The sequence below is a fragment of the Melozone crissalis genome, unplaced genomic scaffold, assembly GCF_028551555.1.
Source record: "Melozone crissalis strain CALT ecotype California unplaced genomic scaffold, PUWL_Pcris_2 ptg000062l_1, whole genome shotgun sequence".
NCBI classification, from domain to species: Eukaryota; Metazoa; Chordata; class Aves; order Passeriformes; family Passerellidae; genus Melozone; species Melozone crissalis.
The window spans coordinates 6,751,249-6,776,354 of record NW_026535840.1 but is presented as its reverse complement, the minus strand read 5'-3'; the positions used below and the strand labels follow the sequence as shown (position 1 = coordinate 6,776,354).

The following is a 25,106-nucleotide window of genomic DNA, read 5'->3' as shown; positions in this document are numbered from 1 at the left end:
TGGCTGAGGCCTGAGCATCAGCACATCTGGGTCACTTGGTTTGTTCTGCCTGGAAAACTGGAGATTGAAGGGGAGACCTCATTGAGGTCACCAATATCCTCTTGAGGGGCAGGTACTGTTTTGTTCACTCTTGTGACCAGCAACAACACTCTAGGGACTGGCTAGAGCTGTCAGGCAGGATTAGGTCAGGTATCAGGAAAAGGTCCTTACCCCAAAGGCTGCTCAGGCACTGAACAGGCCCTCAGGGTAGTGGTCACAGTACCAAGCCCGTTGGTATTCAAGAAGTGTTTGGACAACAGTCAGGCACAGGGGGGAATTCCTGGGGTGTCCTCTACAGGGCCAGGAGTTAGACTTCATGATCCTGCTGGGTCCTTCAACTCAGGCTATTCTGATTCTATGAGCACTGAATGATTATCTCCAACTGGTTTGCACTGGCACTCAGAGCTTGTCTCTAATTGCTTCCAATTTATCTCTGCAGTCAAGCCCAGGGCAATGACAGACTGATCAAACACAAAGGGTTTGAGGAAAATGCCCCTTTTTAGGGGACAGTGTCCAGAGTCAGGCTCCATGGGGCCCTGAGCAACCTGATTTAGTGAGTGGCATCACTTCCTCTGGGAGGGATGTGGGAACCATGTGATCCTGAGGGTCCCTTCCAACCCAACCCTTTCTGGAGTTCCATGATTACTCTGTGGGTCACTCAGAACAGATGAGCTCCACCAAACACTGAAAAAGTTGGCCTGCATTCTAAAAATAAATTCCTCAAAATACCTATGGGACTTTAACTAAGATAGAGAAACCCCAAAAAAGAAACCAACCGCTTCTTCAAAATACCTGTATTTATTACACCAAAACTGAAAGTCCAAACAGTTCACATACTTCTTTTCCTTCTAGGTTGTCCCAAATGTGACAACAGCAAGACAAAAATGTGTGTATGTATCCAAACAAAACCAGAAAATCAAATACAAATCAAAATCAAGAAAGGTACGTTCATACAAAACTCACATGGTTTTTAAATGCAACAGAAGTGGCATACACAGATCAACAAGTACAAAAAGACAGATGCATAAAATAAAAGCTAGCATTTTATATTTCTTGTGCCTGATGAAATGTAGAACATCTCACTAGCAGTAACATGGAGGGAATACAACACAGCAGTGTTAACTCAGATTGCAGCTCTTATTTACAGAATTTAGATGGTAACATTGCAGAATATCCTTTCTTTCATAAACAAAAAAGTATTTTTTATTTTTCATTAAAAAATACCTTATAAAAGCTGGATATTATCAACCGTTACTGGAGAGCACTGCTGCTGTCAGTGGCTATCAGAATTCACAGCTTGATTAGTTAATTGCTATTCTACAGTTCAAGCTACACCTGCAGTGATTATTTCAGTCAGTTCTGGGAGACAGTAACTCCACTCTTACCTGATCACCTTCCCCAAGGCCCTTCATGGGCTTTCCACATTCAGTGCTAATGCTGACTGCAGCATTAACACAGCAGGACAGAAATAAGACAACCAAAGGGGATTTTCTATTCTTCAGATTTTTTTAATTTTGCCTTTTTTCCACTTGAGGAAGCTTTGGCTTTGGCTGTTTCAGTTTGCTTTGCAGTTTCAGCTGGTTTCTTTTTCAACCTTTGCGTTCTGGAACGCACCAGGTCTTCACGTCCCAGCTCAATCATTTTTGCTTCCCATGATTTCATTTCATTCTCATACCGAACCTTATCATCCTGAGCAAGCTGCAAGTATGGCTGAAAGAAAAGAAGGTACCAAGAAGTTACACAAGGGGCTTTTTCTGGAAAACTGCCACACACAAAGGTGACTTAGAACAACATCTGTGCAGTGAACAGCCCAGGTATTTGTTTCCTACCCCAGCTAGTTGAAAAAAATAACCAAAAAAATCAAACTTGCAGAAAAATACAAAGCTTTAGCACTAAATTGCAGTTATGTCAGCAGCTGGCCATTCCCAAAGAAAAATTTATTCAGTACTACTACTAACAGTTAAGGTTTTTTTATTTGAGCACTAGTTTGAGACAGCTAGACTAAGTGAGGCACAGGAATAGATACTGCTGTGGAGTTATTTCAAGGTTTAGTTTGGATTTCAGTAAAGCACCCCTCCACTTCTTATTTGCTCATCTACAGGTTCATAGTACACTACACTCAGAAAACTAGCAGAACATGATCTCCCAGACAACCAAAGTTAATAAATTACCCTGTGCACATCACTTGTGAGTTTCTGTTACTTTCCCTTGTAAGAAGTCTTTCCATGAGCAGCAAATTCTTATGCTGGTGTTTATATTATATATAGAGATATTTTATATATATATATATATATATAAAGATATTATAGATGATCATAAAAAAATCAAATTGTTGCATATTATTCCACCTTCTTTTCTAGGTGTTACTTAACATCCACTTTAAGGCACACCAAACTTCCATCCTATCCCACTGACTCACATTTCAACAACACTATGAATTAAATGGTCACTACTGGAATAGAGGTAATGACAATCTTTTTCAAGATGCCTAAAGATCTTGGAGTATTTTGCTCAATATTATAATTTGAGCAACTGAGTTCAGAATTTTGTATGAATATATAAATTTTGACTCAAGTTTTTAATTTTGATGAGATCAGAGCCTCATCCAAATCCTCTGACATACCTGCTTTTGGGCAGCAGACATTTTTTTCCACGTATCAAACAGTTTCTTCAGCTTTGCCTAGGGGATACAGAACATGCAATACATGAGTTATTTTAGGAGTAGACTGACTTCAGAGAGCTCCAGATGAATACTGCATGAGTGAAAGTCAAGCATAAACCAATGCAAAAAAGCCCAAAAGCTTGCTTCCCCTTATTTACCCTTTTAATCTAAATAAATAATAAACTACAGAGTTCAAATCAAGCTTCTGGGCATCATCTGAGCCACAGTTACAGTGCAGGCCTCAGCTGACTGGAGAAACCTCCTTGTACATAGAAAACTGAGGAACAAACCACATCCACCATCCTGACTCACTGACTAAATGTGTAGCGTAAGAAGCACATGAGGCACACAGGGAAGGTCTGCAGCACCTCCACTGCTAGAATCCACCAGTGTAACTTAAACCACCCCACAGAACAGCTCAGTGCAGAACTTGTGGGTTTGCTGAGGAACTCTTGTATTTCCATGACACCAGCTGAACTATAGGAGGTACAACAAACTGCCAGAACAGGAACACACCACCACAGCTTTTGGAAAAACTCTATTTCTACATCAAAACAAAGGAAAGAATAATTCTCTCCTTACAAAAGGAACAGATAAAGTCTGTAACACTGAGGTGGAAAAAACAGCACAAACGTTTTAAGTCTGTATACCCTTACAGCATTTTTTATACAGGCCATGCTAGCAGTACAGCCAGATGGCCACAGCTTAAAAAAAAATAACCTAAGCAATGCAGCACCCAGATAGTGAACTACTGAATAGTATCTCTGAAAATGACAGAATCTAAACTAGATTTTTCTGAATACAATGGATATATTTTAGAAAAAGAATCTTTCCTGGCTTACCACAGGTGAATTTCCCTCACTTTCTTGAAAATTTTCTGACAGGAAGATGTTAAAGCCGCTACGAGCTCTTTTAGGTTTTCCAAGCAGATTCAATTCCTTTAAAAACAACAAGAGAAGTTATTCCATCTACCAAGCATGCATTTGTTCCAAAACTAAACTCAGTATATATCTTTATATTTTATGCAAAAATCAAACACAAATTCTTTCTTTGGTGTTTTATTCTGTAAACAGAACTGTATGTCAAGATGCTCTTAGTGCTTTTCAAGACTAATGTTAAACTACAAAAAGCTAACAACTTGAGTTTTCAACAAATTGTTGAAAAAGCATTTAAAACTGATTCTTACTTCAGTTAAGTCTTCCAGAAACCAGAGTGCTACTAAATTCAACTCTGCAAGCAAGTCATGATGACAGATTTTCTATTATTCTTCAGTAAGGCTCCAGTTTCTGGAGTGAAATGCTCCCTGTGTGCAGAGAAGAGGGCACACACTGATCTGTGGGAGGTGACAAGGTGAAAGAGAGCTGTGTTTCTGTTATCAGAATGCTTTGCCTACAGGGATGATGGCTAGAGAATGAAGTACAGCAAGTTAGAGATGCAATTACACTTCTGTTTTCTCCAGTCCTGACATTCCCACGGGAGCCTAGGTGCTGTAAGTTAACATTTGCTTAGGTATTAGATATGCCACCTGAATTCCTTGTGGTGCCATCCTCTAAAAATCATCAGCAAAATCATGAAGATTACAAATTCCATTTAAGAAGGGGTCTTTTAAACCAAACTTCTTGTGCTTTTGCCAATTAGGGCAATGTCACAGTTTAATTCACAGAAATAAATAAGCAATACATAACCCCTTTGACCTTTCCAGACAAACCACAATATTGTACTGTTGCAGATGGTTCTGTCTCTAAGGATTTAGACATAAACCAGCCAAAAGGAAGGGGGAAGGTGGTGCCTATGAATATGCTAGTAAAGGACACAAACAGATGTCACAGCAGCAGCTACACAGTGGCAGAGCCCAAAAAAGCAAGGAAAAAAGGCTACTTCAAATAGCTGCTACCTTGTAGGGTCTAATGAGGTAACAGTCTTTGTGAAAAGCCATTTCTGGATGTCTTCCCACCTGAAGAAAGTGCTGCTGGTCCAAATGTCTTTTAGTGCCTATCCCTTCTCTGGTAGCTCTGGAAATAGGAAGAAAAAAAGCATAGAGAAGCTACCTCTAAGCACAAAGATCCCTGCTAGTTCTTGCTCTTCAAGCATGGCAAAGCCACTAAACTAGCTGCTGACACCAGTAATTATTTTAGTCCATGGCATTTTGGAGGGGTTTGTATATATTGTGTCTTTTTTTCTATTCTGAGTTGCTTTTGTATTTCTAAAACATGCTTCAACTCTGCTTTGTGTACTAGACAAACAGAGTTCAGACTCCTTGAGAGAAAAGAAAGCTGAACTTCAAAATACTTACTCTTTTTGCCCTGATTGATCTTCTCCTTGCCAGCTGTTTTCTCCTTTCCTCTTTCAGAGCCACAGCCTGGGCTGGGGTCAGTTGTGCTTTGTAAGCAGCCAGCTGCTCCCCATATCTCTTCCAGTCTGTCTTCCTTGCTTCCTCATAAACCTGCAGCACAAACCACAGCAGCCTTAAACTTCAGCTAGATGCTTTCAGTCAGAAGCACCTAATTATTAGACAAGGCTAACACTTCCAACCTATTAGAAGAAAAATTACAGACTGAAAAATTTACACCAGAACATCAGATTTTCATGTTTGATTCCCTGTCCCACATTTCAGAGAAGGAAAAAGTACACAGAGTGAGAAGTCCAAAAGGGATGTGGGAGCACCTCAGGTCTACTAAATATCTCCTTTAGGAAATGGAATTTAGTTCCTGACTGCTAACTGCAGTCAAGGAAGAACAATCATTACTTTGCTACAAATGGCATTTAAATCCAGCAGCAAGTCCCAGAGTTGATTTACATTATCCCTTGAAACTGCCACTCAGAGAAACTTCACTACTTATGACTTAATTTCTTAAAGAAATTTACAAGAAGCAAAAGAAGTTTGGTCCTTTCATCAGAAGTAAGTGAGGTTTCACCTGCCATATACATAAGATCAGAACAACTTTACAAAACTTGCACTGTACATGTCATACAATATTGCCATTCAAAAAGGAGAAAGAATTGGTTTGCAGGCCACAGCCACATGGAGTGAGAGCTGTGTCATTTCTCTGGCAACATATTCAAACTTTTAAAGCCAAGGTCATGTACAAGCAGCAAAGTATCCTCCAGTATTGTGTTTGCATGGCCAGATTCTGGTGGCCAGGGGGGCACAGGGATGGCTCCTGTGAGGAGCCTGATGGAGCCAAGGCCAGCCAGCTCCAAGTGGCACCTGCTATTGGCCACCAGGGACAGTGGACCTTTGTACACAGGTGCTTTTTCAAGCTCCTTAAAAACAAACCAACCAACCAACCCCACCAGACTGAATAAAAAAACCACAAGACGCCAAACAAATAAAACCCCACCACCTATAGAGTTCAAAGTTCTCAGGGAAATAGAACCTTACCTGTTTCTGTGATGCTGGTAACTCCTTCCATGCACTTGCCAATTTTTTAACCAGTTCTGTGTTGCTGGCCTCTGTAGGTTAAAAGAGAAAGCCCAGAAATCAAGATCAACATTGTATCTTTAGTAAGCTCCTTCAACTTTTCCCAAGGAAAGCTGTCACAGGTATCATTTTCCTGTACAAATGCATTTTATCTTTCATAAAACTAACTCACTGTGGCAGTTAAAGGGCACTGCAATATTTGGGGGATGGGAAAGAGCCACTGCTCACCTGGAACAGAACATGCAGTAATAAACTGAAGCACCATTTCAAGGCAGCTATTGTTCCGCTACAACAATTTCACATTTTTTGCCTTTTCAGCTGGATACTTTTCTGTACAATGCAAGACGGTCTGAATTTGGAGGTTGGAGCAGGGAAGAAACCAAAAGTAAAATTTCCAGTTCTATATGAGAGTGTGAACTCTTGAACTGGTGAGCTAAATAGGGCATAAAATGGTTTTCCTTACTTAAATCTTCCTCAGGATTCCCCCAATATGACCATAGTTCTTTAAACATTTTAACTTTCAACAGTATTTCAAAACCAGCTTATCTTTCTATTCTGAAGCTGTCTGGCAAGTGCCACTGCATTGTTAATAAGGGAAGTTTTTGATGGTACATCAAACATATTCACACGAAACCATTTTCCTCTAAATACCTTTACTTCTATATACAGTGATGCAATCCAGTACCTACAATTTTTCAATTACTAAGCCTCAAAATAAAATCACACACAGGGCTCACAATATCATCAAAAATGTACTTCAAATGCATAGAATCCAAAAATAACTGAGAATCATAAATCATTGTTACAATGTATTACCTAGGCGAAATATTTCACAGAGCATTATTAAAGTTACATACTCATGTTGATTATTTTGACTTATGAAGTACGCGCAGGCAAGGAGCATGACCGTGTTGGGTTGACCCGAGGAGTGGCACGGATAAACACACGGGCGGGGTGTCTGAGATCAGCACTTCAGCTCGCTCCCAAAGCTCGGGTTTGCAAAGAAATAACAACTTTGGGGACGGGCTAAAGCTGCTCGGGCTGCTCCGGCTCACCCGCTCGGGGGCGACGGTAGCGGAGCCCCGGCTCCCACCAGCGCCAAGCGCGGACCTGCCGCCCCTCCATTCTCGTACCTGGGTTTTTTTGCTTGAAGGCCGGCCGGTTGTCCATCACGAAACGAAAATAGGCGGTGAGCGGCCGCTTCGGGCGCGGATTCGAGCTGGTCCCCCGCGACAGGCAGCGCTCCGCCGCGCCACCGGGCCGGCACAGGACGGCAGCGCCGAGGAGGGTGCCGGTGCCTCGCTCTCGCAGCGCCGCTCCCGCCCCGCAGCGGAGGAGCCGCCGCCCGCCCGCGGCCGTCACCAGACTCAGGCCCAGGCCCGCGGCCCGGCCTAGCAAGGCCGCTGCCGCCGCCATGCCGGCCCACTGCGCATGCGCGCCAGCGCGCGGCACCCTGGGACGGCGGCGTGAGGGGCGGGGCCGGGGCGGCCCCCACACGGTGACGCCGGCACGGGGTGACGCCGGCACAAGGTGACCCCTCCACGAGGTGACACCGCCGCGAGGTGACATCGACTCGAGGTGACCCCGCGGCCCCGAAGGTTCCGCACCGAGGGCGGCGGGTTCGCTGTGGGCGCCCACAGGAGCAGCTACAGCAGAACGGTAATGGAGATCAGAAACAAACTGGGAACCAAGTAACTCGTTCTGTTCATGAGCTGGGGCCAAAACAAACCCCACTGGTTCCTTCGCTATGGCGAGCTGCTATGTCTGAAACAGCAGCAGCCTCTGCTCCGACCAGTTCTTCCCGCCCCCCCCCCCTTCCTTTTCTCATCGTAGTAAACAGCACAGAATAAAGTAAACTTCCCAGCCCTGGAAACAGAATTTGTATCAAAAGCATTAACCGAGGAGTGGAAGTGTTTCCCTCCACAGATTGAACCCGGCCACTTCATAGCATGACTGAAGTTTTAAGGAATGTATTTATCATTTCATTCTGATAATTTCAAAAGGAGAAAGGCTGAACTGCTAGGAGTAGTATAAGAAAGACTTAGCTTCACACCTCTAAAGCAGCATGATCATAAGACAAATCCCTTTTTTAATATTTACATATGGTTAATATGTCCTATACATGGGTGTTGGTTGGTTTTCAGTCCTCCTGCTGGTTTCATACTGTGGTGCAAAGTCACTAATGCACAGCACAAAGCAGAAACATCACCAGGTAAAGTAGAAATGTTTTCAAACCATCCCTAACACAAACTGATAAACCAAGTCAAACTTCTGATTTCACACAGTTCTGTACAGATACTCCAAAAATGTACATAACTTCTAGTACAAAGAGATTGCTATTTTACCTAGAAAAAATAAAAACTGAACACATTCTGATGGTCAGTTTTCTACAATCATTTGAGCAAGAAGTATAAATGATGTCTTTGCCTTCCTAGCTCCATTACCTTAGTTCAAATATAATGAAGCACTCAGTAACAAAACCAAATCCATTTATTCAGCTTGCAAAACAGGGATATTTTAAGATGATTGGAACCAATCTCAATCAAGCTGCTGTTTCAAATGTCACCATTACATCACAGATAAAACTAGCACAGAAATGACATTTTTCCATGTGTGACCAACCTAAGGTGAGTAAATCAGGAAACACAAAGTTAATATTTCACTGGTAGGAATAAAAGCTCCTACTGTGCATGCTTGCCACCCATACCCCACATTCCAGTTGATGCATATTCAAATAAAAAACAACAATAAAAAAACCCAAATCATCTGTCGTGTTAAAAAATATGTTTTATGATGACAAATTTCCCAACTGAAAGTAATTTCTCTTTCATGTACAAGATACAGAGAAAAACATTTTGTCATCTTTTTTTTTAATTTTCAAGTAACCAAGAAGAATGAAAGGTAGGAAACCAGAAATTTTTCTGCTTTTGATCTATGTTTTAAGAACAGGTTGCCCCTCTCAGCACTATTGGTTTTCCACATGCATTGTATGAAGCAACTGAAGTGCAAGTTAATGGAAAAGTTACTTTCAAGTGTGAGTTTACTGTAATATTCTGATATTGCAAATACACCACCCTTAACAGACCCTTGTGATTATCTCCTCCATTGGTGAATATTGGTGTGGCATGGCATGAATCTCTTTGAAATCCTCTATCCAACCATGGGCTAAATCCACTAGGCTAGAACTAGCATCAAAATTAACTCAGAGCCCAGTTCTGATTGGTACATGATGCAAGGCTTTATGGACATTCTGCCTACAAGACACATAAACACTACTGGCAGTTCTCTGTTAGAATGGTGGAACTTTAAGGATATGCATGAGTTAAGAAAAAAAAAAAATAGAGCCAAGGAAAGTAGAAAATGTATTTTATTTATATGGAAAAGGCTACATCTGGATTTGTAAAAGGTCTGTGGTAGTATTATGTTGCCCACACGTCACAAATCAGTTGTGAATAGCAACAAAATAGTTACATATCTTTCTACATACCAGTGCAATTAGTTCACATTGCAATAAAATTAAGTCAAGTATGCAACAGAATCAAAACCAGGTGTTTCTCCATAATCAGCATACAAAGATTTACAGTGCAAAGATCATTGTAGGTTTTAAGAAGTCTGCAGTCAGTCTTCAGAATATTTAATGGGTGAGATACTCCAATTATTTTCACTATTAGCAGTTGTATCTTGTCAATACTGTGCACAAGCAAGTCTAAACTGAAATGACTTACATTGTAAATAAAATAGTCTATACAGTAAAAAAATACAAATTATATAAGAGAACTAACAAAAAGAAACTTGAACACACTTATGAAACAGACAACATACTTCAATGACACACATACAGTATTCATCACATGAAAACAGCTACTTTTTCCAGCAAAAAATAATTTCATTGATTTACAACTGAATTATAGATCTTGTAGTCTGAAGATGCAGGTGTCCAACTCTTAAAAACTATAATAAATGTCTTCTGCAAAGCATACAAAGAGGATAAATATTCTTACCAAAGTCATAAGGTTATTTTTGGAAGTTTGTTCTCTCTTGCTCCAGAAACACACTTACTTGGGTGAAAAAAAATTCAAGGAGTGTCACATTGAAACCATAAACTGTGCTCCATTTCCTTCTAATTTTGAAAAAAACTAGAATTTACAGTACTCTGTGGTATATGAAAATGTCTTCAAAAGTTTACATTGCATATTTCTGAGTCCATTCTCTTGCATGTCTGTTGTATCTGTACGTGCAGAAAGAAGGCATTACAGTGAAGAGCTGTTAGTGATACACTGACAATGGCCATGCACTTACTAAATACAGCTGGTACTGAGCTTTGCACCTCTGAGCAGTCAAAGAACACTAAAACAGTCTAAAAGCCACAAAGCACACACCCACTACACATTCAGTTTCTAAAGTTATGCACCAGAGCTGTCAGACTCAAACTCAACTTCACAGCTTTGCACTAAATTGTGCATCCTTCATTTGTATTTCATAACTGGTTCCCTTATTTGCACCTTAACAGGAACTGGTTGTCAATTACTCCTAAAGGTATATGCTATTAAGAGTCTGACAAAGTTTACACATTTTATTTCCACAAAATTCAGTATAATTAACTGGGATTTTATTCTCCGTTCTGCACTGCCAGCTGCATTTCAGAACTTGAAAAGAAAGTTTTCTGAAAAGCATTTTTTGCTAGGTTTTAAGTCTTGGGTCTTTTCCCAAGCTGATTATCTTATAATTCCATAATCCCAAGGGTAAATGCCCTTAGAGAGTTGATAGCTTCCACTCTGGTCTTTACATTTGCTACATTCTACTCTTCAGACTGGATTCACTTTCTTGAGTCAACCAGCGAAAAATACTGACAAGTTTTTAACTCTTAAGATCAGTATAGCAACCCATTTACTAACTGGTGTTCTTCTTAAGAATATGCTACCATATAAGTCTTTGGATTTTAACTTATAATAAAATACTCATAGATAAATGCTCAGGGGTAACCAGCTGTATCTTTCATTTCCTAAATCTAAGGTATAACAAAAAAAAAAATTTCTTCATTATAAGAAGATAAAGCTACAGTTAAGACTCTGTATTTTCTCACTTTCCCTAGCAATGATTAAATTTTGAGATTTGGAGATGGAAAACCATCCCTCATTCACTTCCTTCACAAACAGGAGGCACAACAGAAATCACTAATAAGCAGGTGGAAAAAAAGTTGAGCCACAAATGGGGAGAAGCTGATGCACAATCTCCTCAACCAGAACACTATCTCCTTTGCAGAATGAGCTACAGCAGTCAGGCACTTCAGAAGTTACATGATTTGACTATTCCAGACATTGAACTGAGAGAAAAAGGCCATTTTAATCATTCTTAGTCTGGGCAGAGAAGTACTAGAGCACAGATGTCCATGCAACTTCTGCTTCACTCCTTTGCTGTCTACTGCTCAAGGTAAAAGCAATACTCAGATCTGCCTGAATCTGTGACTCTGCATGCACTGCAGGAAGTCTGCAACGGCTCAACACTGGAAAATAGGTACCAAATAACTCAGTCAGTTAAACAGAAGGTCAAAAATTCTTCTGTACAGGTTTTACAACCAGAGGATTGCAGTAGTGACAACTCATATTTGGGAAAGTAATTTTTCATGCAATCAATCTGTTACACAAAAGCATGAAGGTTTTATGTAATTAAGTACAAAAAAAAATAGTTCCCAACAGCTGTGTATGCCTACAGTTTTCTACTTGCCATGGCTATTCCCAATATTTAAAGAGCTAATCCTGTAGAAATCTAGGAAGAGAGTATTGCTAAAGTTAACACTGAAGGTGCACAGCAGCCAGCCTTTGCAAGTACCACACACACAGTTATGTATGTTATACTCACTTTTCCTTGTCTGACTTGTAGATCTGTGCAATATCTGGTACTAAAGGATCATCTGGATTAGGATCACAAAGTAAGGAGCATATGGACAATAAAACTAAATAAAAGAGACACTAGATTAAAAAAGTTAGTTTGCTTTATTTCTACAATTCTTTAACATATTCCAGTATACTGAAGGAGGTGGTAGGAGGGTATAGGAAAAAGAATGCATATTAGTATCAAGCTGTCATTTAACAGCTCTGTCCAGAAATGTTTATACAGCATCATTTTTTCTAGGGCTTAAATAAACACCTGATACAAGCCCAGGGAATTTGCAGCCATGAACCTGCGCCTTTTGAATGATCTCTCTCCAACATCCTAGCCTAGGAACCCAACTACAGACTACAGTTACATGTAGATATTGCTCAACACTAAGCTTTCCACCTGCAGCTAAGGTAACTAATTATTAATATTACAATGCCATGCAGTACTGTTTGTGCATATCCTTTTTCACTTCTGTGCTGACAGTTATTCTCTCTGTCATAAGAACACTTTACCTAAGTGTGACTTCCATTTTGGGAAATACTTGATCAGCATTAAATACAGGTATTCACTTCTAATTTCATATTAATTTCCTGGTATTAAACCAAGGAGGTTTGATATTTTTGCCTAACATTTTCAGGCCATACTTTTCAGGCAATTTCTGGTTTTATGGTCAGAACTAATATGCATACAAGAGTACACAGTTAAATAATTCTAAATATGTTGTGAAAGGGAACTTCATGCTGCCGTAAGAATCAACTGTAGAATACCTTTTTTCCTCCCTGTTTTATCTTGTTACCCAAGAGCCCACACCTATTTTCAGGAGAAGAAAGTTCAGCCACTTCAATACTGACTTATTTTAAGTACCAGTAATATCAGGAAACCAGGTTAGAATACATGGTCACACAGATGGTCAGAGGTGCTATAGTACGCTGTAAACTTTTGATTCAGTCAAACAAAAACTAGAAAGGAGAAACTTCCATGAATCACTGAGCTAATTTCCAGTTTATGAAATACATAATATCTGAACATGAGACCTGCTCCACTTAATTACCAAAGAAGTGCTCAGCAAGTAAAGAGATAGGAAAATGCTGAAGATCTAAAAATTTTACAGGTTTTCAGTTGTAGATGCCAGCTGTTAAACCTAAGTGCCAATTTTCATTTGCTTAATAGCTAGAAGCAAGACAATTTTTGCATAGCTATAAAACAACTAATTTATGTGGAAAAAAATGATACCAATTACAAACAAGAGTAATTGATGTCTTTAGCAATCAGCTGAGGAAACAGTATATTAGACTTAGATTACATATGGCTTGTGAGGTTACTGCACAGGCCTGTAAACAAGAGAAGTTGTTTTTCCAAGGAGGTGCAGCAGCTGGACCTGCACAGGGCAATTTCCATTGGACAAAGCCCCACAGTTTGTTCTGTGCTTGTACACCCAGTGCAGTGACACTGGCACACAGCTCAGAGAGCTCCCAAGCACAGGAGATGTGATATGGCTTCTTGACCTTTTGAGTCACATGAGGGATTTCTGTAATATGACTAAGTGTACCTTAGCAATTTGAAGATGGGTGAGAAGAAATAACAGCACCCACATTTTAAGCAGCTTTTTAAGTGACACAAAATGCCTGCAGCAAAACAACTGCTAAACTGTTAACTCAGTGTTCCAGAAATCTACAGGGTGCAAGTTTTGAGAAAGCTTAACTACAGGAGAGAATATTTTAATAAAACTTTTACTGATGACTGTGAAAGGAGCTACATCTTGAAATATTCATCTTACAAAGGAATGCAAACCAGAACAAATGATCTCATTTTTAAAAAAAGTGTAATTAAGACCTTAGTCCACACAAGGATGCTCAGATAGCCTGAAGAGTCATCAACAGGCAATCATGTAAGCTCACACAACCTCAGTATCAGGGTTTCACATTTACTCCCAAGTTGTGATTTTCAAGCCCTGCTTATCAGTTTCTCCTCCATTCAGCATGCACAGTCAGCTATCACATTTCAGGCTAAATGTACATTATTATCCTACCCAAATTGGTTTAGAATATTTCTTTGTGCATGCATTTTTTTGTAACGAACTCCCAATAAACTGCACAAGATCTTGGATCATAACAAGAACTCCAATGGAATTTGCCTCTTCTGAAACATGCAGGATAAGTTTGTTCCCACTGTTTACCTTTAAGACAGTGCAGTAATACACAAAAAAGTGCCATGGCAATGTATGCAGCTTCACACATGCATTAAATCACTGAGTTTACCTTTAGAAACAGTCAGAGCTGGTGACCATTGTGATCTCAAGATATCAAGACAAATACTCCCATTACTGTTTATGTTTGGGTGATATATTTTTGTTGTAAAAGCAATCTGTAATAAAAAAATAAATAAAAACCAAATAGCATCAGATTAGGGTTATTACATTTGGAATCCTTAACATCATCCTTCCATTCTAGTTGTATCAGATCTGCCAACACAATTTTTTTACAGTCTTATCTGCTTCCATTAAGAACATGTATACTATGGCTCACCTTTCTGGTTTAACTTCCAAAATTAAGCCTCAAAGAATAAACTTTGAGCTAAAAACTTTCTTTCCTTAAAAGAAAGGACTTACCTTTGGTGGTTTGAAAGGATAATCTGTTGGAAAGTGTACTGTGAGAAAAAATACTCCCCCTTGATATGCACTATCAGGCTAAGGAAAAAACAAAACAGAAAAAACAGATTAATATATTTCAGTTGTTTTGGAGCTTCCCTTCTCCTAAAGAAAATCCATTTTTCCCCAGTACATAGCCCACTATGGGCCACAAACTGGGAAGACACAGAGGGAACTGAACCCTCCCAAGTGTGGCTTCTACTGCAGCAGCACAGCACAATTACAGAGCACTGCCCTTGTGGGGAGCAAAGAGAGGGAGCTCCATGGCTTTGCTGCACTGAAGGGAGCACAGAAACAGAGCAGGTCCTCCAAACCCTGTCTCTGTGCAAGACCACAGCTGCTCTGATCTTCCTCCATTTTTCAGCTACAAACACACTTACCCTAACAAGTGGTTTCTCTTTGCAGATGCAAAGAGTGGGATTTTCCAATAGAATTCACTTCATCATGATGATATCAGGGAGTTTTAAAACACACAACATCTTTGTGACCTGCACAAATCTGTGCACATTCATTTTGTTAGACACCATGTGCACAGGTTTACATCCAGGTTGTACACTATCAAATAAAATAAGCTCCATCTAAAAGCCCTCTGCAACTCCACTCTTGTTTACAGTTAGCAACTGCAATATTAGATTTCACCCACTCTTCCTCCTCTCAGATGGATGAATCTTCCAGGTTGATCATCTATGAAAAGCAAGCTCTTTGTTTTGTAGCCCATATCACCAACTCAGACACCACAGCTGGCTAATTAAACACCTCTAACTCCATGAAGAAGAGGGATTTTTGAGGAATTACAGAAAGCAGCTGCTACCAGACAAATAAGAACACCAATGTCACCCTAAAGTTTTAACTATTCACAGCCCAGCTGAATGTGGCTGCTGTGTTCACAGAAACCCAAATGAATCCTTCTGTAGCAAAAAGAGAAGCAAGGTCTTAGATTTTAAGGGGCATGATTCCCATACTTACAGGTCCCATAATAGTTGCTTGCCAGTGAAACACTGAAAGGCAAAAAAAGATACAATAATTAGAGATTTTCTGAGCCTTTCCAGAACTGAAATGTACTGGATGTTCTAGGAAGAGCTTACAGTCATCTCCAACAGGGCCAGCAGAACAGTGGGCTGGGGGATCTCGCTGCAGATCACTTAGCTCCTGCAAGAAACACAGAAATATTTCAAAGACATGAAAATTCATACCACTTGGCAGTATCCCTTCAAAAGTGGGAACACAAACCAATTTTATTAAATCCATGAGCATTTTTTGTGGTATTTTGATAAAACAGTCAAAACTTGAAATGTCCATTGAAACTGAAAAAGCTTTTTTGCCAGATGGCCTGCAGCTAACACTGTGCTAGAAATTAATATCTGAAAGAATTTAAGAGTTTCAACCAAGTTCACAGGAAGTTCAATATCCTTGAAGGAGATAAAATAAAGAAGAAAGGTTTCTTGATTAGTCTGTAAACTCACAGTTTAATTTAGTTAGGTGCTAATCTGATCATTCCCTTACCTTTTGATTTTACAAAAGTTTCGGTATTGTCCTAGTCTGCGGACATCAGCTGAGCTAAACTGGCTCATAAAATGCTTGCAGCCTGCCTGGAGATGATGTATGAACATAATATAAAGGGTTCTAACTAAACTGGAAACTAAAGAAAAAAATATTATCTCTACACCTTATTTACCTTGATTCAATTCCCTGCATGCTTGCTTTTTTTTTTTTTTTTAAATGACACTAAAAAGCTCCCAAGTTGAAACTTAAGCACCCATAGGAGCTTTTGGTGGTCAACTGATTTATTTCTCTTACTGGAGTCCACACAGTCCCAAATAATTTAAAATTATGTGATTTCACAAAGCCAGCACTGTTTTTTATCTGATTTATCATCACTATTTTAAAAAAGACAGGCAGTAATGTTAGTTCATTTTCCTCATTTAATTCAATATACTCCTTCTGATGTCTGAACTATCACTGTACTAAGAAAAGCTTTTTCCAATTCTAGGCTGATAGAAACTGTGCTATAGGAACTTTAATGACTACATGCAAGTACTTCCTTTGAAATAAGTTAAAGGGTGTGTGTTTGTAAGTAACTCAATTCCTTACTCAAAACACACATTTAAGTCAACAATAGACATAAGCAGGTCTGTGAGTTTACCTTAAGGAGTAACACCAGAAATGTTTCTACTCAAAATAAATTAGTCAAGGCAACTACTTACAAAATGAAGGTTTAAATAAGAGCTAAGTTTAACTCAAGTGTAGAATTGGTGTACTTAGTGTGATCAGGCCTTACATATAATTTGAAGGGTTAAAAATCTGCACTTCTCAACTGTTGTGAAATATTTTTCCACTTATGACATCAAGTAAATATTTCAACTCAATTTACCATGGACACCTAAATTCAGCCAGACCTACAGCTCCACTCTTGGCCCTGAAATCAAAGAAAAGCACTGCACCATTTCCTACTACTCCTCTGAAGTGACTTCTCACAACGTTGTGATTTCAAACAAGAAGACACTTTTTCCTATGCTGAAATAGCAACTGACATTACTGCACTTTAACTTTATTCTGTTGGTGACACTGAATGCTGATCCAGAAAGAACACTCTGGGCTAGACTTTAACTAATAAAGGCACTTTAGAAATGCAGTTCCTATTTTAATCAGAGGATTCAGATTTCGTTAAGGAGTGATTCAGAGAACCAGCTATTTATACAAAGGCACTGCCAGTACACACAGGGAGTCAACAAATCTCAAATTTCCAGCAGTCCCCAAACATGACCAGCAGCAGAGCTGGTACAGGCACTGTCTCCTCCAACTTGCAACTCAAGATCTAACCTAACAGGAGAAAATGAAGTCTGTACACACACACTAAAACAACCCAACCAAAACCAAACAGCTGCACTATAGCACCAAAACAGAGAACTCACACTAGCAATCATGCATTTTGCAACAGTCTTTATTAACTACTAAATTCAAGGCAGTAACTGGAAAAATATGTAGCTTAAACTTTTCAGAAAGTCTCTGAAGTATATGCAAACATTCCATATGCATATAGGAACTACCAGGCAACCACTCAGAGTCACAGGTCTGTAACAGTGCTTTTGTTGCTACATGTGTTCACCAAGATCTTTACATACCCTCAAACCACACAAATTTGTTTTCTTTCATATATACACATGTACTTAAGAATTAACAGAACTGGGGAATGCTCCTTGGGTATACACTTCAATTTGTTCAGGCAAAAAGGCACTGACATCTGTTCATGATTAGAAAAAAACAGCAAATATTTTTCATCATACATTGATAAGATCCACAACTATAAACTCTTGTAATTAATATTTCCTAACAACAATGAGGAAAAGGTTCTCTTCAATCAACTTCAGCAAATGAGAGCAATGTTCACAAATACATTCTGAGAGCTTCTGCACTTACAAAACATAAAGCCAGATCAAACCTCAAAATCAGTAGAGCAAATTCAAGCTGCATTTTGCATCCGTATGTGAAGCAAACTTCAAAATCAGTAGAGCAAATTCAAGCTGCATTTAGCATCCATATGTGAAGCTAGTGTGGTTTAAAAATACAAGTGGTAACATGATCCAACAGTATGAACAGTTTGAATCTTTATATACAGAAATTCAGATCAAGCTGTGATAAAAAGGAAGAACTATTCAGATTTACATTGTTGATTAGGCTGTTTAAGCTTTAGGTTCAAAGCAAAATTATCTGGAGAGCTCTAAGATTTAGGTTCAAGCTTTCCCACACCTTTAGAAATGGGGCAAGGAGATACTCAGATGTCCCTGAATCAGACTGACCCGCCAGGGCCCAGAATTGAACACTGCAGAACAGAAATGAGGATCCTCTAAATACATGTAGAAAAATTTCTTCATGACTGTAAATATTCATGAAAGAATGAGAATACAATAATTCTTTATACAAAGCACAGATGCTCTTTAGAAGAAGGCCAAACCTTGGCTTTGTTAAGGGACAAGGCTGAAGATTCTCAAAGTTTAACATGCTGAAACCTCATCAAGAAGCAAAAGTGAGGCACTACAGTCAACACCAGAGATTGCCCTGTAGTTTAAAGTTAAAATTAAGTTAAGCAGCTTTGTCCAAGCTTTATGGATTATTACCATGCAGCTGCATGAGGCAGGTCTGGTCACTTCAAGGGTCTGCACGAATACTTTTAGTCACTGGTATAGAAAGTGCTGGTGTAAGATGCACATATGCTGACAAACAGGATCTATAGCTCAAAGCAGATTCATTTTCAAAAGAGAAAGTCACCACTATAAATTACAGTGTACACTGGTGCAACATCTTTCATGAGTATTGGAATATGAATCCCAATATTACCAGTTATATTGTGCCTGGGCCAGTCTGACCCTCGCTGCTGGGCCAAAGGCAGCAACTGCGGTGTAATCACCCCAGAGATACCTTGGCTTGCTGGAGATTGCAGCTGGGCACTGAACAAGTCCAGGCTTGTCCGGAACGCCGTTTACCTCAGGATGAAAGCTTCAGGCGATGGTGAAGAGAAAAAGGAGATAGATTCTGCTGGGGGGTTTAATGTCCAGAGGTTTATTCCAAGGTTACAGAGGTCTGAACGTGGGCAACTGCTCCAACAGAATAATGACTGCATGGCCTGATCACCTTTTTAAGCTCCCGGGGCAGGGGGAGGGGAGGGGACAGGTGAGCCACCAACCAGGTGAGAGGGGCAGGGTCTCAGGGGGGGATGACACCTAGACAGGCCAATGACCCCTGGGCATAGGGGCATCTTTTGAACTTGACCAACCACACGACGCCTTGCTGGAATGTTAAGCCTGATTGACAGGACTCACTCAGCATGGGGGCAAGGGGGAAGGGAGAGGGGGGTATTGGCACACCTGGGGAAGGGCCCGGAAGTTTAAAAGAGGCTATTATAACACACTGCAACAATGAGAATACACAAACCCAAGATTCTGTCTGCAAGAGATGCATCAGAAGGATGGGTTATTTCAAACACTGCGGAATGTGACAGCATGAAAGCGCCTCTCAAGGGCTCCAACACATGCCAGGATAAATGTGCACAGAGAAAAATACCTCAGCTGGGGACAGTGTAGGAATAAATCCTCTAATCCTCTCATACAAAACATTTCAGGGTAGAATAGAATACTAATGGTTAACATACTAGTGGAGCCTCCAAATTATCTTCCCTTACAACTACACTCCTGAATAGCCCTGTAGACAGCATGAAGGAAAAATTCAAGTTTAACAGCTGTAAAAAACAAGCTGTGGTAAGCTATAAATGTTGGAGACATTTCTGAATGTGCAGACTAATGCCCATGGTCAATGAATAACACAGGATGTATTTCATAAAAGTATGAAGTTGAAGACTGCAAGGCCAATTTAACACTTAAATGCTTGATTAGCATCCAGGCTTTTCTCACAAAAAGCTATTGGAACAACATTGTAAAAGATACTTTGGTGATAAGGAAATGAATGTTCTCAGCATAGAAGTCCTAAACATGTCTTTTTTCTGTCTAAAAAAAATTCAGAAAAAAAGACTGCAGATTATCTGAAGACCAAAATAAACTGCAGACAGCATCACTAAAAGCTATTTTCCTTCTCCATACACCACAAAACCACAACCTTTCTCCACACTATTATTTAAAATATAGATTTATATTTGTCAGTTGTGTTCTTAATTTCTTGCACAAAATGCACTGTAGACCACAGATTTATTTCCTACCAATTCTATGCATACACTGCTGCTTGGAACCATTTGTCATAAAACTCCACAGTGATCATATTTAAGACTAGTTAAAGAATTCTCTGGTTCTTCACAAATTTGGTAAATATAAAGCACATATTTATAATAAGATTCATTGCTATAATGGTTAGTCAGTAATAAATATTCTATTTCCATACATTGTTCTAATGCAAAAAAAAAAAATTGCTAAAATATGTAGTATCTCAGCTGAGGACTTGAAAGTAAATGCAACATTTTATGTTAGAGCCAAAAAAGTTTCCTTGTTATGTCAATTACCATCTAAAGGCTGCAGGTTTAAAGTCAAACCCTAAACCACAAATATCAACAATTTTTATTTGAGTCAATTTACAGTAATAAAGTTATTTTCAACATAACTTTAAGTTAGTATGTCCTGTTAGCCCATTCATATATGAAACACATACTGAGCCACAGAGACATATTTAATTGTTCATTGAAACCACTCCATGTTTGAATGCTTCTATTCCTACTGAGTTGGCGGAGAAAACCAACCAAGCATTTATGTATCAATAAGATAAGAACAACAGCTATTCTTAAAGCAGTGTTCAAATCTATCTCCTCCTTCCTGGTTTCAAAATGTCTTCTAAAATCTGTTGAAGTCCTGAACAAAAGTATGTACAAGACAGCTGAGCATTAACAAGCACATCAACCTCCCACTAACACTGGGGGAGCACCCAGGTACAGGACTTGTGATTAAAACAGGAACAGGACTTATGATGCAAACAATCTCAGCTGCAATATGGAACTACCAGGATGGCAAACTCTGCAAATTAGATATGTGAACAAAGAATTTGGAACAGGAACCCCAGAAAAATGGTTCTGCATAAGACAGATGGGCAGAACTGAGACCTACAGAACCTGACAGCCTGAATTACTTTCCACCTTTCACAAAAGTCATGGTATCTCACTTTTCCAGAGGTGGCAAGGATAAAGGCTTCTTTGCACAGTATTTCTTCTCAACTAAAAAACCTACACTATTTATTTCGCTTTGATCATTTGCAACATCTGGAAGTTACACTGCCCACAAAGATGTGTTGCTCTTTCACTGCCCCAAGGAACATCACAGACAGTGTAGCTGAACTTTTTTGACACTGTGTAGAAACTCAGTGCCTCCCTCATACAATGGTGAAGCAAAGCACTCACAAGGCAAACAAACACAGGATCCTCAGCTTGTGATGAGTAAGAATCCTCCAACTCCAAACTCTCTGAGGAACTCTGAGTTTGTCATGGACACTGCTGACAGCTGTGCCTGCAGAGCAGGGCTGCATGTCCTCACTGTTCCTCCACCTGCAGCACCAGGATCAGATACCTCCATGTGCAGTGAGCAGCTTCTTCACTGCTTACTCACTGCCCATTTTTAAGAAAGCTCCTGAGCACAGTCTGTTTTTCTGTGACTAGGGTACAGTCTTGGAATTCCACGTGCTGTTCTCTTTTGAGGAGCCCCTCAAAGACAGTCAGCCAAAGGCAGGATGCAATGACACAGATCCCAGGGGCAATATAACTTAGAAATCAGAGTCCCAACCAGGATGACAAAAAATATGCTTACTGACAGGTTGACATATTATAGCTTTGCTTCCTTCAGAGGTGTTGTCACACTGAATGCTCAAATTATCAAAATTACTGTGAACAAACACTCAAGCTTGACACCAAAATCCCTTAGCTTCGTTTAAGCACAATTCTGAAGCATCCTAAACCCACAGAAGTTTAACTCCAGACAATATGTCTAGACTGATGAGCTCCCAAGCAATGCCACTGTGTTTGCTGACAGTGTTTTGTTGTCCAAAGAATTCCTCTAGGCACTCTGAAACCACAGCATTTCCTCTGCTTCAGATCTTATCCCTTCCTATCCTTCACAAATACAACAAATACAACACAAGTATCAACCTTCACAGCCAGTCTGAAACGCCAGGAAAGTAATCAAGATAAACATACCAACATACAAATACATTTCATCTACCATTAAATTTCCATCTCCATGATTTTTGGGGAAAATTTTATGTATTACATCAAAACAGTTTGTCTTTTCAAACTTCTCCACTTCATTTTAACTTTCCATTTGAAACAAACTTATTTCCTTGCCATTCCCTTTCCTCTTCTACTTCTTCAGAGACAGACTGCTAGCCAAATCCCTCTAGTAGAATTTTTTCTTCTCCTGGAAAGGCAGAACAGAGTGATGAGGGTAGTTAATGAAAAAAAAAAGAAAGCCAGCAGTAGTCATTTCTGCAGCAAACTAGAAGCAAGGGGTAACTAGTTCTGAATTTAATCTCAACTCTTTTGGAGGTCCTTACCCAATATCTCTTCATGTTTCAGGCAGAAGTTATTGTAAAACCAGGAAATCTCATAGCACCTCACAGTTAGCAGGTTGGAAAGCATCACTTTGTTTTGAAAGAGTAGAAACACAATTTAATAAGGCTAGCAGAATGAAAGATACTTAGATAAAAAGTCTAACCATAATTTCACATCTATCAAAAGTTCTTAAATGCCACATTAAAGAAAATTGTGGCTTTCCAATATGTATGAACGTCTCTAAAGCAGAAAGAAAGTTACACAGGGAACATGATAAAAGTAAGAAGGCCAATTTTATTCTAGCAGGACTTATTTGGAAAGCCCCAAACCGTCACTACATCTCAAAAATACTAGATTACCCGACTCTCCCCTTTGTCTATCTTAGCAGAAAGAAGGTGGACAAGAATTGCAAAGAGATGGTATTCAGAACAATCCTTTTCTTGAAACTAGGGTAAAGAAATGTTGAAGAATATGTGTGAAATTGAAGTGACAACAAGAGGCAAACCATTTGTACAATATGTAGAAGCAAGACAAAGCTATTGCTAAAGAAAACCACTGTAGTAATTTGATATATTGGTCGAATGGAACATTCATGACAAACATGTGATATGAAGGAACAAAATTATCCTGCAATTGCACTGTGTGTAAAGGTATAAGCCTTGCAGTATGAGACTGGTAAGCAGTATGCAGCTTCTGGTAGAAATCCATCCAAAGTTGGTATCTACCGTAGGGTATCCCAAATCTGTCTACTGTGGGGTTAATCGGTCACTACAGAATCCTATCTCTGCAATACCAATGGCTTCCAATAGCAAAAGGGAATCCTGCACGAGAAATAATCGCACCGTCACGTAACCAGGATAGCTCCGATGCCGCCCTAAACATGGCACAGCAACAGCAACCAAGCACGACGGATTCTGTTCCGCGGCCAAAGCACGAACCTCCGCTCCCCGCCGGTGAGACAGCCGGTCCGTACGGTACAGCGACCGGCTCAGCCTCGCCAAACAAAAGGAAACCGGCAATTCACAACTCGAACCAGGCCATTTACACACACCAGCCCAAAACACCACAACTGGGATACGCTCAAAGGTCACACCAAGAACTATGCTGACAACACTTCTTAAGGAGCACGGCGCGGAGCAGCCGAGCACAAGGGCAGAGACCGATGCTGATCCTGCGCCCTGCTGAAGGCTCCCCATAGCACCGCGGCTTTCCCCGCTCCCGCACCGCCCGGAGCACCGCGGCTGCTCCGCGAACGGCGCCCTAAAGCACCGACTGGGGCTGCGGGGCCTTCCAGGAGGCAGAGTCCCGAACCCGTGAGGCGGCCGGCGAGAGCCCCCCTTGCCCGTCCCACACCCACTCTGCTTCCCCGGCTGCCGGCGAGGCAAGGACGAGTCCTGGCAGAGAAAGCGCGCGGCAGCGGCTGCCACGACACCTCTGCTGAGCCCGCTCCGGCCGCCGCCTCAACCCCAGCAACAAGGGGACAGCCCCGGCTACCACCCGCGGGCAGGGAGACCTTTCCACCCCCTCCCACGGCTCGGCCCCACTCACTTTTTGTATCCGCTTCAGCGCCATGGGAACGCGCGGCGGAAGCGCGAAGCGGGCGGCGGGAGCGCGGGGCGGGAGCGCGACCGGGGCGGGGCGGGCGGCGGGAGCGCGCGCCGTGGAAGCGGGAGGGGCGGGGACGCAATGGCCGTGCCCTTTGTGTCCTCCTGCGCATGCGGAGCCGCCGCCGCGCGCGGGGCTCGCCGGGAAGCGTAGTCCGCGCGGCTGCGGAAGTCTCGGCCGGGCCGGGCCCCTCAGGGTGTGCGGGGCCGAGCGAGGGACTCCGAGTGTCAGTGTCTAGTGAGTACGGGGGTGAGGAAGAGGAAAGTGACCGTGTGAAGCTTCAGAACTGCATACAGGAAAAGGTGTGTCACATTCATGATGGTGTGTGAGAGAAGCAGTAGGCGTGGGGGTTGAAAAGTCTGTTGAACAGGTCATAGAATCATTAAAGTTGAAAGAGACCTCTAAGATCGAGTCAGTGCAGAAAAATCATGCAGAGTCCACTGGGGCACACACCCGCAGGGCTTTTTCTGTCAAGGTTTGGAGGACACAGCCCCTTTTACCCTGAAGTCCTGGCTCCACCTCTTCCTTTCCCCATGGGCTGAGGTACTAGGAAGGTACAGCCTTCCCGAACAGCCTAGCACATATTCCCCCCTCGTATATGTAATTTTCCCCCAAAGTTCAGAAACTCAGGCTTGTGCCTACCCATTTGTTTCAGAGTCAGTCTGTCTGGGTTCTGTAACAGACCTGTGGCTTGAAGTTGGTAGAGACATTAAGACGCATTTCAACAACGTTAACACCCATACCCTCACCCATTGAAGTATTTTGTAAAGATATAAGCACATATCTTTCCTATCAGGTCCAACCATAAACGACCTCCCAG

General features: G+C 40.9%; 2 protein-coding genes across 2 annotated transcripts; both read right to left on the bottom strand.

The window, feature by feature from the left end:
* Positions 1–818: 818 nt before the first annotated feature.
* TFAM (transcription factor A, mitochondrial) lies at positions 819–7,538 on the bottom strand. The gene is made up of 6 exons (XM_054288411.1): positions 7,256–7,538; positions 6,084–6,154; positions 4,995–5,144; positions 3,544–3,639; positions 2,663–2,719; positions 819–1,749 (listed from the first exon to the last, which is right to left on the bottom strand). Exons 1-6 carry the CDS (start codon positions 7,536–7,538, stop codon positions 1,531–1,533), a joined length of 876 nt encoding a protein of 291 aa, XP_054144386.1. The 3' UTR covers positions 819–1,530.
* A 2,249-nt stretch (positions 7,539–9,787) lies between these two features.
* UBE2D1 (ubiquitin conjugating enzyme E2 D1) lies at positions 9,788–24,312 on the bottom strand. The gene is made up of 7 exons (XM_054288427.1): positions 24,230–24,312; positions 15,735–15,798; positions 15,616–15,647; positions 14,611–14,688; positions 14,261–14,366; positions 11,982–12,075; positions 9,788–10,350 (listed from the first exon to the last, which is right to left on the bottom strand). The coding sequence occupies exons 1-7, from the start codon at positions 24,251–24,253 to the stop codon at positions 10,305–10,307; spliced, it is 444 nt and encodes a 147-aa protein (XP_054144402.1). The 5' UTR covers positions 24,254–24,312; the 3' UTR covers positions 9,788–10,304.
* Positions 24,313–25,106: the final 794 nt, after the last annotated feature.

What these genes read in the sequence shown, in the direction of transcription:
- TFAM (XM_054288411.1), bottom strand. Translation starts at nt 7,538, where the DNA reads ATGGCGGCGGCAGCGGCCTTGCTAGGCCGGGCCGCGGGCCTGGGCCTG. An exon ending in GATCAATCAGGGCAAAAAGA is followed by an intron (nt 3,640 to 4,994) that starts GTAAGTATTTTG and finishes TTGTTTTTAAAG; the next exon opens with GAATTGAATCTGCTTGGAAA. An exon ending in GTGAGGGAAATTCACCTGTG is followed by an intron (nt 2,720 to 3,543) that starts GTAAGCCAGGAA and finishes TGTATCCCCTAG; the next exon opens with GCAAAGCTGAAGAAACTGTT.
- UBE2D1 (XM_054288427.1), bottom strand. Translation starts at nt 24,253, where the DNA reads ATGGCGCTGAAGCGGATACAAAAA. An exon ending in TGGCCCTGTTGGAGATGACT is followed by an intron (nt 15,648 to 15,734) that starts GTAAGCTCTTCC and finishes TTTGCCTTTCAG; the next exon opens with TGTTTCACTGGCAAGCAACT. An exon ending in TACAAGTCAGACAAGGAAAA is followed by an intron (nt 10,351 to 11,981) that starts GTGAGTATAACA and finishes CTGCACGTACAG; the next exon opens with ATACAACAGACATGCAAGAG.